The sequence below is a fragment of the Balaenoptera acutorostrata genome, chromosome 14, assembly GCF_949987535.1.
Source record: "Balaenoptera acutorostrata chromosome 14, mBalAcu1.1, whole genome shotgun sequence".
Taxonomy (NCBI): Eukaryota; Metazoa; Chordata; class Mammalia; order Artiodactyla; family Balaenopteridae; genus Balaenoptera; species Balaenoptera acutorostrata.
This window is the reverse complement of record NC_080077.1, coordinates 21083809-21100523: the sequence shown is the minus strand read 5'-3', so window position 1 is coordinate 21100523 and position 16715 is coordinate 21083809. Positions and strand designations below refer to the sequence as shown.

Sequence of the window (16715 nt, the reverse complement as noted above, 5' to 3'; positions counted from 1 at the left end):
ATCCATGTGTTCACCAACCTGAAGCTCTCTGAACCCCATCCTTTTGGGTTTTTAGGGAGGCTTCATCACATAGTCATGATTGATTAAATCATTGACCTCTGGCGATTGATTCAACCTCCATCCCCTCTCCTCTCCCCTGAGGTCAGGGGGGTGAGACTGAAAGTTCCAACCCTCTAATCACAGGGTTGGGTCTCCTGACAACCAGCCCACCTTTTTAGCTGGGATCCAAAAGTCATCTCACTAACATAACAAATGACACCTTTGTGGCTCTCATCACTGGAAATTCCAAGGGTTTGGGGAACACCGTGCCAGAAATAGGGACAAAGACCAAATATACATTTCTTACTATACATCACAATATCACAGTGCATAACTATAAAATCTTAAACACGACCATGTTATATAGGGTGAATTCTGCTGCAAGAAACAGAATACTGTACTCGAAGTGACTTAAACAATGAGGTCATTGATTATCTCACATTACAAGAAGTCCGGAGGTGGGGCAGTTTTAATGGGATGGTGTGGGTCAGCATCCGGGCACCTTGTCTCTGCCCTCCTCAGCATGTTGGCTTTTCCCTTGTCTTCTCATGGTCCCAAGATGCTGCTGTAGCACTGGGCATGACATCCTTGTATAACCTGCTTTATAGGCAGGTAGAGCAGTTTTTCCTTATTTGTTTAGTTTAAAAATTTTTAATCAGGGAGAAAAACCTTTCCTGGAAGATATCAGCTAACTCCCGCACCCTGGTCTCACTGGCCAGGACTCAGTCACTTGCCCACACCCTGGGTTCCTGGGAGGTTGAAACTGTCCTGCCTTTTCAGTCTCTATAGTTGTGTTCTGGGGTACTCGGGCAGCAAGGAAGAAGTGTGGGGAGGGAGGTGTCTGTTGGGTGGGCAACTAGTTGTGAATTCCACAGTCTTTTATCCATGATTTGATTGATGCAGAAATGCCTTCAGTTCATTCCTGGACAAATGGAGGCTTGAGTACATCCAGTTCATTATAACAGACGGCAGTGAAGTTTCCTTATTAGAAATTTTGCCCAAAGTTTGCCGCTCTAAGTCTATTCATGTGTGCTAGTTTTGCATCTTGGAGTGATATAGAGCTACATCATCTCTCTTCAATATGGTACCTCTTCAGAATTTAAGGAGAGGTTTCATATTCTAATTTACATTGTCCTAAAGTCTAAGTATTCTTAAGCATCCTAATGTGACATGGTTTCCAGATCCTTTAATGTTTTTAGTCTGATTAGCTTGTCTTATTATTACACTATTAGCTTGTCTTACACTATTAGCTTGTCTTAAAATGGGCTGTCCGAGCAGATGTGAACCTTGAATAACTGCTTAGCACAGCTTATAATACATGCTTCAGAAATGATGGTTTATTTCCCCTTCTCTTCTCCTGGTGCTGCTAGTGGCCGTTTTTTGTTTTGTTTTTTGTTTTCAGTCACCATAGGGACAGTCATTTCCTATAATCTAGGTACATTTCTGTTAACATGACCTGAGATCGCTGGGCCTCTAAGGCGTTCACATTGCTCTTGCTACATTGAGGGCAGAGATGGAGTAAGTCTCCAAGGTCATTTAAAACATATGATCTTTGGTTTGTGCTCCTCTTCTCTGAAAGATTAAATAGAAATCTGCTCTTAAGACGACAGGAGGCGTGTACCCTTGTTTGAGTGATACTGTGACCCCTGGTTATGTACCTAGAGTGTCACAAAATCCCATTCAAAGTACAAGAAAAATTTATCTTGATGCAAAGACAAATATTCATAATTCACTAGAAACACTTTGAGCCAAGTTTCCCAAAAGAATCAGCAAGGACAACCTGTGCTTACCTGAAAGTCTCTGAAAATACCCAGATGTTGCTTTGAGAAGCCCTGGGGCAAAGCCCTGGACAAGAGCACAGACTCTTCAGCTTGAATCCCAGCTCTACCTTTTGTTAGCTTTGCTGCCGGGAGTAGTTATTTAAAACCTCTTCGAGCTCAATTCCTGCATCATTAGAAAGGATAATAATAGTGCATACTCACAGGGTTGTCGTGAGGATTCCTTGACTTAATAATGCATATAAACCATTTAGAGAAGGGCCTGGCATATGGCCAGCAACCAGTGACTGTTTCTCCTCTTGTTCCTCCTCACTGTGGTTTTGACTGACTTTCTCAACACCTCTCAAGTCTGTCCCCCTTTCTCCTTCTCCACTGTCATTTGGTTCGGCTTCCGATACTACCACAGCCTGTTCTCTGGACTTGCCTCTCTTTATTCTTTCTCCTCAGTGAACACAAAAGGATAAATATAATCATGTCCGTCCCACGCTTTAAACCCCTCACTGGCTCTCAGCTGTCTTTTGGGTAAGGTCCAACTCCTTAATCTATCCTGCAGGGCTTTCCAGTTACTGGTCCCTGTGGCTCTCTGCCACATTGTCAATTGTTCCTCCCTGAGTAGTGCTTGCTATTCCAGCCACACCTAACTACTTATAGTGTGCAAAGTGTGTTCCTCCCTTTCTTTGTTCTCCCTTTATGCGGAAAACTCCTGGGCATAATGCTGTTGTTCCCCAGGAAGCCATTCCCTCCCCGATTGGGTTAGGAGGCATCCTGTGAATTCCTGGGATTGTGCTGGTTTACCTTCACATTAAGAGCCCAGGCCAGTGCCTGGCATATAGGAGACTCAGTAATTACATGTTGAATTAAAGAAGGCATTAATTTAGGAATGTCTGTACTTGTTCTTTTCTGCTGTGATCTAACCAAATCTGTTTTTCATGATCTACAAAGGGTTTACGAAAGTATAAGTGGTTTCTTATAATGTTTAAAATTTTTATTTAATTATTTTCTTTATTTATTGACATTACGATTTTGTTCCTGTTTTTCATACTTTTAATTGTAAATGTATGATCTTATTTTGTATGTTACTGTATTTCTGGGTTGGCTTTATTTTTGAGGAGTGCTTAAAAACACACGCCTCTTTCTTGAGCCAAGTGAAACAATAGAAGAAAATGACTGACATTTAGTAACATCTGAATCTCAAATCAGGTTTGATGTTGTAAGTGCTGAGCTGTTGAACTGGATCTTGAAATCAAAGACTGCCATTCAGGCCACAGAGATAAAAGAGTATAAGAAGATGCAAGAAACATCAGAAATGAAAAAAAAGTTGAAGGTAAAACATAAAACAAAAATATCACAGTGAATAAAATATTTCATCAGGATGGATTTGCTGTTGGCATAAAGATGTGATGGGATCCAAAATCTTCCAAAATGTAGCCGTAAGATACCTTTTAGAACGCTGTAGTACATTTTGAATCTATTCAAGCTGGCTGGCATTGGATCCCTGTGTGGAGGAGGAGTTTTTTTCCCTCCTTCCGTAACCGGTTAATTGAGATGTGCAGGAAGGGACACTTGCTAAGGTGATCTGGTTGTCCTTACTAATTTTTAGCTTCATTAGATCTATCTTAATCTGGTATCTAATAGTACATGTGTGTATGCTGAAAATGTTTTGCCTTCCGAATGCAAGAAACTATTTCAAATCTCAAGATTTCTTCTATATACATTCTTTTTAGAGGAGAGACATATTTAAAACAAATAAACACTATAAAATGTATGGGATTGTAGCTCTGCTACTTTGTACCACACGTGTGTTACTGTAAATTGCAACAGGAGATTGCAGTGATTTATGTCTTTGGGGTTCATTAAGTCTCTGTACATCCTTGCACGAATTATTTAGGCACCTAGAGCAAGTCTGTATCACCATCTGCATCAGCAATGGCATTTATAAAGAGTTTGGTGAATGTTTAAAAAACAAGACGTATGTGTAGATGATGTGAGTTAGAAAGTGGTAGGTACCGATGGAATTGAGAGGAGGCCAGGCTTGCAGCTGTCTCTGTACACTGGTGAAGTCCAGAAGGCAAAGTGACACTGAAGGAGGGGCTTGGAGCTGGTCAGAAGGGCACACCAGGGAGGCAGTGCCCCTGAGCAGAGGCTCGGAGGGGGGCAAGCGTGTTGTGATGCTTGGAACAGATAATTCGTTTTGTTTTGTGCTAGGCGTATGTGTAAAAGTAGTAGAGAGTTAAGGCTGGAGAGGTGGTTTAGGATCAGACCCTGGCTGACTTTGAATGTTTGGATGAGAAGTTGAGACTGATTTTTGCCTTATCATTCCACTGTAACTGTTCTTATTTAGAGGTAACCATTGACGATTGCTTTCAAAATCCAAAGGATAGATTTCTATTCTCATCAGACTTCCTTTCTTTGCAGCATTTGCCACTGTTTACCTTCCCTTTTTACATGTCATTTAAAAAGGATATTTTTTTAAACTTAAAATGCTAGCAACTAGAACTCAATAATATCGGAAAAGGCAATCTTTTACTTATAACCAAACAGTATGTTTTTTATAGGAATCCACAAATAGTCTAAAATTAGAAAATCTATTAATATACAGCATTAGTAGATTTAAATTCAAATCAAATAAATTTTAAAAGATAATCATCTCAATAGTAGTACATCTTCTTAACATAGCTTTAAGATGTCCAGTTCAAACCATCAGCCAACATTTTACTTAACAGTGAACTATTAAAATAATTCTCATTAAAATACACATTTATGAAATTACTGTTATTATTTAATGTTATTGTTACTAATAATATCATCTCACTCTTGATGAGTTCTAAGATATAAATTTGATTATACAGCTCCAGCGCTTGCAATTAATTAATGACTTGCCATTGCTGTGGGGATAAAATGTAAAGGCCACAGTGCCCTTACAAGGCACTTCCAGACAGCTCTCTTCCCTACCTCTAAGCAGAAACTCAGCACCTCTCGCTCACTCGTCAGAGCTCCAGCCCTCCTGACTCCTACGCTTTTCTCAATATCCTGCCTTCCCCATGTGTTGCTTTCCGGGCTCCGAATGGCCCTTTATTAAGCCTTTGCTGTGTGGCTGAAATGCCTCCTACTTCAGAAAGCCTCCTTTAGCCTCATTAGGCAGATTCCGTATTGCTTTGACCATACCTCTGTGAAAGCCCTTATTGCATTTGTGTCATTATTTGTTTATATGCCTGCTGCCACTGCTTAGGAAGTGTGGATGATTTTCCCTTGAAACCTGTATTTTCAGCACTCTATGAAGTTCTTGGCTTATGGAAGGAGACCGTGTTGACTGTGGAGAGGGGGAATGTGGAAGCACCGTCATCAGAGCCCTCTGCACAGGGGGTCAAGAGAGCCAGGCATGGGGGCTGTGCTCCATCATTCCATATGCTTCTGGAAGGCCAGCAGATGATATTAATGATCGTTCAACAACCCAATTCTCAAAGGCAGTAAAGTGGCAGAGAATTTGGAAGCTACAGTGATCTTTATGGAACAAGTCCCATAAAACACTGAGAAGTTAAATTCCATCCTGTGATCTAGGAACAATTTTACTTCCAGAAATTGTTACTCTAATATTTGAGGGGATAAAAGTAACAATTGTGTATGTTTATGTAAGGCATGATTGGCAGTTCCTGTGTTTTTCCTTTATAAATAAGTTCGTTTATTTTGTTGTTTCAGACAAGAAGTAGTAGATGCCAAAGATCTGAGAAAAATGTAACATAAAGAAAATTTAACCATTGCTTTAATCACTAATTTTTCTTGCAAATTTGGGAAATATCAACTTAATTTTATTTTAGTGAAAGAATAACTTGTTCCCACTGATGCAATACCTGGGTGGAGAATCCCTAGTCTAATCTACCACCACCATAAAAAAGTAGCAAAATATCAGTTTGTATAAAGCAGGTAATAATTTTTCTCCAGTTTGACGGTGACTTTTTACATTGATAGTTTAACAAAAATAAGTGGTGTTTCGTAGAATCTCTTGTTCTTTCTTGATCTTTGACTATAAAAATGGTTGTTTGACTTGGTCACATTAAGGTTTGTGTGGATCAAAATAGGAGAGTTAAATTTATTTGATAGTGCTTACATTCATAGACCCTAGAAGTGGGATTCTTCTCTAGGTTGTCTGGTTGAAGTAATATGGGTTGCCTGGATGTTTTGATTGTGCTATTTTGGACACTATTTGAGTGGTTAGGTAATTATCAAATGGAGAAATTTCAAATACTGACTGTGTATACAACACGTGTGTGTGTATGTGTGTGTCCATGGTTTTGCTCAGCCCTTTCTAACTAATTCTGGAAGATTTTATCTTCCTCTGTCTCTGAGATATAGGGACATTGAGAATATAAAATCATAGAGACATAAATATTAAAATTAAGAGCCACTCTTTGAATATAAAGGATAAAATACTTTGGTTTGGGTCCTAAAGCATATTGTTATTGTTAAAAAATTATGTATGAATTATGCTGGTAATTGAAGTTTGTGTTAGACCCTACACTTAGTGTAACACCAACAAATGATATTGGGCTCAAATTATTTCTGTCTTTCGTATTAATTAATTTATTTTTGTTCGGTGATCTCTGTCTTCATAGTGCATTCAGTTCATTTCAGTCAAACTGTTATTTTTATGGTGTGGAGTATACTGAGGCCATGTATGTGAATAAATATTCTGGATCTAAAATACTAATTTTAATTACCTCCTCTTGATAGGAACTCATGTAGGTAGTGTACAATTTTTTCTTCTTATAAAAGAAACCAGGGACTTCCCTGGTGGTCTAGTGGTTAGGACTTCGCCTTCCAATGCAGGGGGGTGCATGTTTGATCCCTGATCCAGGAGCTAAGATCCCACATGCCTCGCGGGCAGAAAACCAAAACATAAAGCAGGGGCAGTATTGTAACAAATTCAGCAAAGACTTTTAAAGATTTTTTTTTGATGTAGACCATTTTTAAGGAAACCAAAGTTTTATATTGTTTGTTTGAATTTACCTTTTGAAATTTAATCATCTCTAGTGTTCTGGAGGGCAGCCTGAAATGGCATAGTTTTATCTTGGTATTTTCTTAGGTAAACTTTGACTGTAACACCTAAAGAGAATGTGGGAGGGACATTAAATATAAAAACTTCAGTAAGCATTAATACTATATTGAGAAGAAAGTCTGCACTTTTCTTATATTGGGACTTTATTTTCAGGGATTAGAAAAGGAACAGATGGAAAGAAGTTCCAGACTAGATGAATTAAACCAAACCGGACAAATCCTTTTAGAGCAAATGGGAAAAGGTGAGAACCTTGATTTTTTTTTTTTTTTTTTTTAATCAATACTTTGCCAGACATATGGGAGTCAATTCTTAAAGCTACATCATCCAAGTGTCCCATTACTCTGTTATAGTAGTTGACGATCTTTAGGAACAAAATAAGCTAAACCAAGAAAACCGGGTTTGGTATAGCAGTCGTGAAAGTCAAATGAAAACAGATAATTTCATTTTTTATGAACATTTCTGTGCTACAAGAGAAGTCACAAAACTTAATTCACATGCATAGGTAGAAAGGTCCTACCAGACTTCACCATGCTGGAATTTTTTGATGAAACTAGTTTGAGAAAACCAGTGATGTAATTATTCAAACATCTGTTTTACTGAAGAATTTGATGTGCTTTTCTAACTGAACTGAATCATATATCTGCATCCTAAGCAGCGCCACTGGTGTAGTGGTATCATGCAAGATTCCCATATATCTGCATCCTTACATAAGCAGACTCTGGGCAAATTACACTCTGTAAAGAAATTTCTTCTACATTAATTATCCATGGCCTAGGATTTATTTCAAATGTATTGAAGAGGAGGAAAGGCCGGGAGAATCACCCAGTTGTGCTTTCATTTCGGTTCAACATTTCTGGTTTTAAAGCAGCAGTAGGATTAACGGCACTAACCACATGTAGAGAAGTAAAATACAGTACTGTAAATTTAGAATAATGGATAAAGTGGAATGACAGTGGGAAATGTTAAAAACCACTTTTACTCTCACTAACAAAAGGCAGACACTCCCCCAAAATGAGAAAATTAAACCGAACATACAGACCCTATTCAGACGAGTGTCCCAATTTCTAAGCTTCCCACCCCATCCTAAAAATTTTTAATAACAGATTTTTTAAAATAACTGAATCTCTGCACTCTCTAATTCTGCCACACTCACTAAAAGCTGACACAGACATGAATTTAATTCAGTTCATAGACTCATGAAATTACCCCACACACACCCAGATAAAGTCTGGTTTCCAAGCTACAGTGTCGATGTAGAAGTGAAGAATCTATGATTGTAACTAACATAAATTTAGCACACAATTTATTGTAATTATTGAAGTATCTCAAGGGAAATTATATTCTCGCTCTGTCTCTAGGCCCCTTCAAGTAAATACTTGAAAAAGTAATCTCCAAGTGGGGTGTTCACACCCAGTAATAAGACACCTAGCTAGGGTGGAGTTTGAATGAAAATACTATTCTGTTTGGAAGGAAAGAAGGAGGAAGGGAAGAAAGGGTGGGAGGGAGAGAGGGATGAAGGAAGGAAGTAATTAAGCTGTACAAATAATCTATGACAGTGGTACATTTCCATAATTTCCAAATAAATGAACATATACTGGGCACATACATACTTTTGTGTATGTATGTGTGTGTGGCCCTAGTATATATACAAAATAAATCAACATAGTTTTCAAAAGGCAGAGGGAAAAATAATCCAAGCTTTTTTTAAAATGTGGTTTTCTGGGGTGGAGGAGGGTGATTGATCCATCAGGGACACCAGGAAACTTTCTGGAGAGGTGGAAATATTCTATGTACTGATAAGTGTGTGTAGGTTTCTCAAAACAACACAGTTTCATGTATTTCAATGTAAGTAAATTTTACTTTAAGAAATGTGAAAATAATAATGATTAAATGGGTGAGGAGTGAATAGGGGTATATAGATAATTCAAGAATGGTAGAATGTCCTTAATTACTGAAGCTGGGTAATTGATACAGGAGGTTCATTCTACTGTTCTATTTATTTGTATATATTTCCATCTTCTACAGTAAAAAGTCAAAAAATGTAAAGATTAAAAGCTACATTTTAGAAGATTCTCGTCAAACTAATATTCCTAATTCTCCCATGGATGTCTGTGGCTTTTTCAAGGAGAGTTTCAGCAGACCTCCAAAGCAGTTATCATTGTTGGAGTAAGGAATAGGGTTTATAAGAAAAGCCTTTCAAAGCAAGGCGAGAAAAAGAATCATACGTAAAACTGCTTGGCAAAAATATTAATCTTTACATTCCCCTGAGCCACTGGGTCTGTGTGGGGAAAAAAGTTCTTTAATGCAGGTAAAAATTTCAAATATAAACAACACCTTATCAAATTTAACTATTAAAAAATACCCATCATAAATCAATATAATGCACCAAAAGTGATCAAAATTCAAATAATCTCAATGAATTTACCTTAATGTAACTACATTTCTCCAATGCTGCCAAAGTAAAATTTTCTTTTACCACCTCCCTCCAAAAAGAATTCCCAATATATCAACATATAAGCCTATGGAATTTGATGATGATCCTATGTTTTGTAAACATTTCCCTTGATTTTAATAGTGATAGATTGAAAAGCTAAAGTCAAGTGAGAGTGACAGGAATATGTTATATGTTATCCCTTCTAGAAAATTAATAAAAGGATGGGATATTGATTTTGGCTTTTGATCAGTCATCTAAGAGTTGGATGTTCTGTAGAAATAGAAAAAGCTACAACTTTGGATCTCTGGGAGCAAAACAATTGTTTTAAAAGACAATACACAGTTTTCCTTTTTTAAGATGTAAATTGTGCTTTATTTATTACTTGACACTGGTCCAAACTATATCAAGCGTAGAGGAGGGAGATTTAAATTTTGAGAATTGGTTTGAAAGGGTAAAGTGAATGAATAGTGAAATATTGTCAGTGAATTAAAAAAAACTATGGAAGAAGTTTCTTCAGCTTCCCAAGTACCTAAAATGAGTACCTCTTAACTATTTTCTGGATTAGTGGTGATAATTTTCCATCTCAAAATTTTATTTGCCAGCTTAATTTTCTTTCTTGTTTATCATAAATTGTCCTGACATGTAAATGAAGTGGCTGATATTATTCCTTTGCCCACTTAAAATAGAAATGACCTGGCAGACGCACAGCCTAGATCTCCATTGCTCAGATTGTCAGAAAAGTGGTAATTTAGGACTTCCCTGGTGGTGCAGTGGTTAAGAATCCACCTGCCAATGCAGGGGACACGGGTTCGAGCCCTGGTCCGGGAAGATCCCACATGCTGCAGAGCAACTAAGCCCGTGCGCCGCAACTACTGAGCCTGCGCTCTAGAGCCTGTGCACCACAACTACTGAGCCTGCGTGCCACAACTACTGAAGCCCACGCACCTAGAGCCCGTGCTGTGCAACAAGAGAAGCCACCGCAATGAGAAGCCTGCGCACTGCAACGAAGAGTAGCCCCCGCTCGCCACAACTAGAGGAAGCCTATGCGCAGCAACAAAGACCCAACACAGCCAAAAATAAATAAATAAATTAATTAATTAATTAAAAAAAAAAGAAAAGTGGTAATTTAGTTAGTTTATGACCTCCATTAACAGGGATAATTGAACTTGGACTGTGGTGTGAATGTTTTGTCTAGGTGTAATATTCTATTCCTTGTGTGATGGTGGACAGTTTACTTCAGCAATTGACATGGGTGATATATCCAGATTATGTAATGTCACGTTTGCATTTCTAATTTTCAGTGGATACGGTGTGTTACAGAAATTTTCAGAATTGCATCATCTGTGGATCCTAAGTGACCTTTTGTTTTACATGCCTGGTTTTTCCCTTTAGGGCTCTCGTTACCCTGGATTTTGATTACAAAGTTTTATTGCTCCTGCTCAAATAATAAAGATGTTAAACCCATTCTTTCAACATGCATGCTTTCCTCAGGACGTAAAGATTCCTTTGTAGATTTCCCATACCTTTTCATAGTAATTTTCAGTGATTCAATGGTATTTTATATTAAGAGAAGGACTGTGATAAAACCTATTATTATATGTAACTTATTTCTATGAACATCCTCTGCCTCTCAAAAATATGAGACAAAATTATGAGATGTCAGTAATAAACATAATGGCATTTTTTTTCCGGATGTGTTTCTAAAGTAGATAATCTTAGCACTGCATTGATATTTTGGCATTTACTGGTCTGTGTGTAGCATTCCCAGTAGGCTTGCTGATGCTTCTTGGGCCTGGCTACTGGTGCAGTATTCCTGCGCTCACCAGATTGCTCCCAGCACTGGGAGTTCCAGCCCTTCGTTTTGCAATTCCTGTGACCTGTGGTTTGATCACAAGTCTCAAGCTGCCTCCTCCTTTTTCTAGCCAGCTGTTTTTCTTTTTTTCTTTTTTTAAAGATTTATTTATAGATTGATTGATTACTATGTTGGGTCTTCGTTCCTGTGCGAGGGCTTTCTCTAGTTGTGGCAAGTGGGGACCACTCTTCATCGCGGTGCGTGGGCCTCTCTCTGTCGCGGCCTCTCTTGTTGCGGAGCACAGGCTCCAGACGCGCAGGCTCAGTAGTTGTGGCTCACGGGCCCAGTTGCTCTGCGGCATGTGGGATCTTCCCAGACCAGGGCGCGAACCCGTGTCCCCTGCATTAGCAGGCAGATTCTCAACCACTGCACCACCAGGGAAGCCCCCAGCTGTTTCTCTTGATGACAGAGGGTCTACCTTCTGATGTCAGAGCCCCAGACAAGTCCAGACAGTTCATTTTATTTCTCGTGCTCAGACTAGAAACTAGTAGAACAGTAGGTTGCCAAGGATGGAGACACATGTTCTGTAGAAAAGGCAGTGGCTGACACTCCACTTATGTGCCTTTTGTGTTGGCCGTCCCCCTCCTGAACTGCTATTTTAAGCTCCCCCTCTCCTGTTTTTATCAAGGAATTAAACTTAGTTATTTTTAAGTGCATCATTACAATGTTGTTGTGTTAAAAGGGACTTAAGGGAGTGATCATTATGTATGACATTGCCTCATTATTTTGAATAGGTTAGAATGTTTATAACAAATCCAAAACAAACTTTGTAATAATTTATAAAGTGTCTGCTTATTTTTCATGTCTGCGTAGAAGGTCTTCCTACTGAAGAAATAAAAAATGTTCTGGAGAAGGTATTATCAGAATGGAAGAATATATCCCAGCATTTGGAAGATCTAGCACGAAAGATTCAACTACAGGAAGATATAAATGCTTATTTTAAGCACCTTGATGAGCTTGAAAAGACCGTAAAGACAAAAGAGGAGTGGGTAAAACACACGCCCTTTTCAGAATCTCCCCAGCAGTCCTTGCCAAGCTTGAAGGATTCCTGTCAGGTAAAGACACAACCATCCAGAACATGAAAGAATTCTGTGTCCAGTCCTGTATTTAAGAAGATGTTCCTTGTATCATGAACTTTAGGTTAATTCTGCTCTGATTAACTTTCTGTGAGGATGTTCATCTTCAGCGAATCATGTGGTCATATTTTCTCTTCATAGCAAGAATTAACAGACCTCCGTAGCCACCACCCCAGAATTGAAATGCTGCGTGCAAGCTGCTCAGCCCTGAAGTCTCAGCCTTCTGCCCCAGATTTTGTCCAGCGGGATTTTGAGAGCTTTGTGGGCCGTTACCAAGCTGTGCAACAGGATTTAGAGGAGCGTCACCAACAGCTCGAGAACGGTAAACCCATTCTCTTGCGTTTTCTTATTAGACAAGCCCACCATCTCCTTTCTCAGTTTGCCTTAACTTAAAAATTACTCCCGATATTTAGACCTTTAGTACACTTGCTTGTTTTGCACCAGCCTCACTCTGTTTTCCTCTGTGCCTGGTACTGTTCCAGTTCTTAAAGTATACTCAGGCTATTTCCTGGACTCACCCTTGTTTGTGAAAATGCAGACAGCTTTCATGTGCTATTAAAATTGGGTTAATAGGACATGATGATTTTTAAAGAGTTTTTTTAGGCATGTTGTTTCTCCTTTTCACTGAAGGAGGCCAGCTGATAATCATTACTAGCAGGCCTAAAAAGAATGATCATTTGCTTCTGTTTGCTCAAAATGGTTGCAGTTTTAGCAATGCCATCTCCTCTTTTCAAAGAAATCGTCTTCCTCTTTCAAAGTCTGAAAAATTTTCAAGAGTTTTTACTTCTGAAATAAGCCTGGTTTGGGAAAGTTAACTGTTAAAGGTTTTGAAAGCTCATCCCTCATACATTATATTTTTTTCTCCTTGGCTTTTAAGTCAGGAATTGTGTTGCATTATGTAACGTTATGGGGAGTGCATGCTAAACAGCTACACACTTAACCATACCCTTCCTTGCAGCAATCGTAAATTATATAATGACTTGTAAGACTCTGTATGTGCATGGTAAGCAAATGTATCATGTTTCCTTTCTTCTGGAAAGGCATTTGGCCACCATACTCTTTGTTTATTGAATTCAGTTAACTTAGACTGTGAAGCGTTTGAGAGTACCTCCTTTTCAATTTGCTGTAACAAAATATGCTTTCATTTTTAAAAAAAATTTTTTTAATTTTTATTTATTTATTTATTTATTTATGGCTGTGTTGGGTCTTCGTTTCTGTGCGAGGGCTTTCTCTAGTTGTGGCAAGTGGGGGCCACTCTTCATCGCGGTGCGCGGGCCTCTTCACTATCGCGGCCTCTCTTGTTGCGGAGCACAGGCTCCAGACGCGCAGGCTCAGTAGTTGTGGCTCACGGGCCTAGTCGCTCCACGGCATGTGGGATCCTCCCAGACCAGGGCTCGAACCCGTTTCCCCTGCATTGGCAGGCAGACTCTCAACCACTGCGCCACCAGGGAAGCCCATATGCTTTCATTTTTGACAAAGCAGTTTATTTTATTTTATTATTATTATTTTTAAGTTTAATTTTTATTTATTTATTTATTTATTTATTTATGGCTGTGTTGGGTCTTCGTTTCTGTGCGAGGGCTTTCTCTAGTTGTGGCAAGTGAGGGCCACTCTTCATCGCGGTGCGTGGGCCTCTCATTATCGCGGCCTCTCTTGTTGCGGAGCACAGGCTCCAGACGCACAGGCTCAGTAGTTGTGGCTCACGGGCCTAGTTGCTCCGCGGCATGTGGGATCTTCCTAGACCAGGACTCGAACCCGTGTCCCCTGCATTGGCAGGCAGATTCTCAACCACTGCGCCACCAGGGAAGCCCCGACAAAGCAGTTTAAATGTTCAGTTTCTTAACTTTAAAACACTTGGTAAATTTATTTTTTTTGTTGTTTTTAATTGTGGTAAAATATACATAACATAAAATTTACCATTTTAACTATTTTAAAGTGTAGAGTTCAGTAGTGGAAAATATATTCATATTGTTGTGCAACCCATCCCCAGAACTTTTTCGTCTTGTGAAACCGAAACTCTGTACCCGTTAAACAGCAGCTCTTCATTCCTTCTTCCCTCCAGCCCCTGGCAACAACCATTCTACTTTCTGTTTCTATGAGTTTGACTAGTCTATATACGTCACCTAAGTGGGATCATACATTTTTTTGTTTTTTTGTGACTGGCTTATTTCACTTATCCTCAAAGTTCTTTTGTGTGGGTTGCACGTGTCGGAATTTCCTTCCTTTTTAAGGCTGAGTAGTATTCCATTGTATGTATACACTATATTTTGTTTATCCATTCATTTGTAGATGGGCGTTTGGGTTGTTTCCACCCTTTGGCTGTTGTGACTTTTGCTGCTACTTGGTTTCACCTCTTTGTGCGTCAAATGAACTGTCTTCCTCTCTACACAAGTGTTGCTTGTCTGTAAATTTGACATCAGTGGCTGAAGTAGACATCACTCCAGCTGCCTTGTGCAGCCGTTATTTCTCAGGGTACCTGTGCGGCCTGGCTGTGGTGTTCAGTGTAACGTCCACCCCTCTGTGGATGGCAGTTTGTCTACACGCCTGAACTTAGAGGAAGACTGGTTGAGGGGATCTTTGTCTCCTTTTATTCTTTGTGTAGCTACTGGGGAAAAGGAGATTATATGAGACAAAAGGAACATTGTAGTACCATCTTCAGAGAGTCATTTCATCATGATGAAATGGAGAAAAATGATGGTGGGTTACTTAATATTTTAAACATCAACATCCGCAGGAATGAAGTCACTATATGACTCTCAGAAATGCCAATGGAGTGATTTATTGTGTCTCTAACAGAGACCCTTTTTAATCTTAATTACAGAGTTTAACTTCTTATGTATTAGAATTCACTTATTAAATAGGAAGATTAACAGTACGTATAACAATATTAGTTTCCTGCCATTACTTTCTCAAAGTAAGTATTTTTAAATAAACAGAACTGAAGAGCCGACCTGGACGTACGTATTTGGAAACACTGAAAACGCTGACAGATCTGCTAAATGATTCCGAAAATAAGGCCCAGACGTCTTTGAATGTCTTGAATGATCTTGCAAAGGTGGAGAAGGCCCTGCAGGAAGAAAAGGTAATATATATTATAGGTCCTAAGACCTATAGACCTAAGAAGTTTAGGCTCATTTCTAATATCTCATATCACATATTTTGAAATATTTTTTCAGCTATTTAAAAAATATATTAGTTTTGGTCAAAATTAGTCAAACATTTCTTATATTTCTTGTAATTTGAAGGTTAATCACTATAATGTAGGACGTCAGCTAAAAGATAGTTATTAAATATTTTTAATAGAATAAAAGCATCTTTTCTCCTTCTATTGTGACTAGCTTAAAATTCTCAACCATATAAAGTATCTTTAATGAAATGAAGACAATCGATTGTGTTGTTTTTTTACTGTATTGAATGAAAATGCTTCCCTGGTCATTTAAGATATGTGCCTCTGCACTATTTCATCAGATGCAACAGATCCACCATGGAGCCCAACACACTGGGCCCTCACTGGGCCTGTTGTTCCGCTGGTTTTTAGTGCAGAGGATACATTGTGTCTAAACGACACACAACTCATGTAGCTGTGACTTTTTTGATTACACTTATTCTTTTTTCATGAGTTTTTCACAATTCTTTTTTGATCAAATTCTTTTTAAAAAGTGACTTTGACTGTTTATAGCCAGTATTACTACATCTGCACAGACAAATTATTGTGTGTATTTTTAATCTTGAAAACTGTTTTCCAGGCACTTGATGAAATCCTAGAGAATCAAAAACCTATACTGCATAAACTTGCAGAAGAAACAAAGGCTTTGGAGCAAAATGTTTCTCCAGATGTAGAAAAACTGTATAAGCAAGAATTTGATGATGTTCAAGGAAAGTGGAACAGACTAAAGGTCAAGGTTTCCAAAGATCTGCATTTGCTTGAAGAAATTACCCCCAAACTCAGAACTTTTGAGGTAAATCTAAAGGACATTAGGAGTTTAAGTTTATTACAGAGTAAAATAGTAATTATCAGTAACTATTATTTGAGTATTTTGCATTCTTTCTGGCCCCATGTTTATTACGTACTTAAGTTGGCATGTATAAATCCCAACCAAAGACATACTTTTAATGTGCTGGGGAACACATTTATCTCCTTTGGCCTTGCAAAAAGGTTTCTTGGTAGAGGTCAACTGGATGGAGAGTTCCAGAGGAAAGGATAAATGTGAGGACGTAGGAGAAAGTGGTCAAAGTCCATGTCAGACGGGACAGTCAGAATTTTAACATTTCACCTCTGAGGAAGATGGAGAAGTGAAGTAGTGAAGTTTCCAAATCACCTGGTTTTCTAATAGAAAAGGTCTGGATGAAGAATGAACCAATTGCACCCTCTTCCCTACCGCCCCCCCCCCCCTCCAGTGCCTCTTTACCTTGGTCTTTTGTGGTTTTTTTCCTCCACTGATGTATCCCAGGGTATACTTCTCGTACAGTGCCTGGCACAGAG

The 16715-nt window shown here is 38.7% G+C and overlaps 1 protein-coding gene across 8 annotated transcripts in view; it reads left to right on the top strand.

The window, feature by feature from the left end:
- UTRN (utrophin) overlaps nucleotides 1–16715 on the top strand; it is a 506643-nt gene that overhangs the window by 148775 nt on the left and 341153 nt on the right. For 7 of the 8 annotated variants that reach the window (XM_057528183.1, XM_057528180.1, XM_057528182.1 and 4 more), the window contains 6 exons: nucleotides 3018–3141; nucleotides 7024–7111; nucleotides 11970–12211; nucleotides 12374–12554; nucleotides 15169–15314; nucleotides 15979–16191. In XM_057528183.1, coding sequence (XP_057384166.1) covers nucleotides 3018–3141; nucleotides 7024–7111; nucleotides 11970–12211; nucleotides 12374–12554; nucleotides 15169–15314; nucleotides 15979–16191 — 994 coding nt within the window. The remainder of the gene's footprint in view (nucleotides 1–3017; nucleotides 3142–7023; nucleotides 7112–11969; nucleotides 12212–12373; nucleotides 12555–15168; nucleotides 15315–15978; nucleotides 16192–16715) is intronic. The other variant, XM_057528178.1, reaches the window with a different exon arrangement.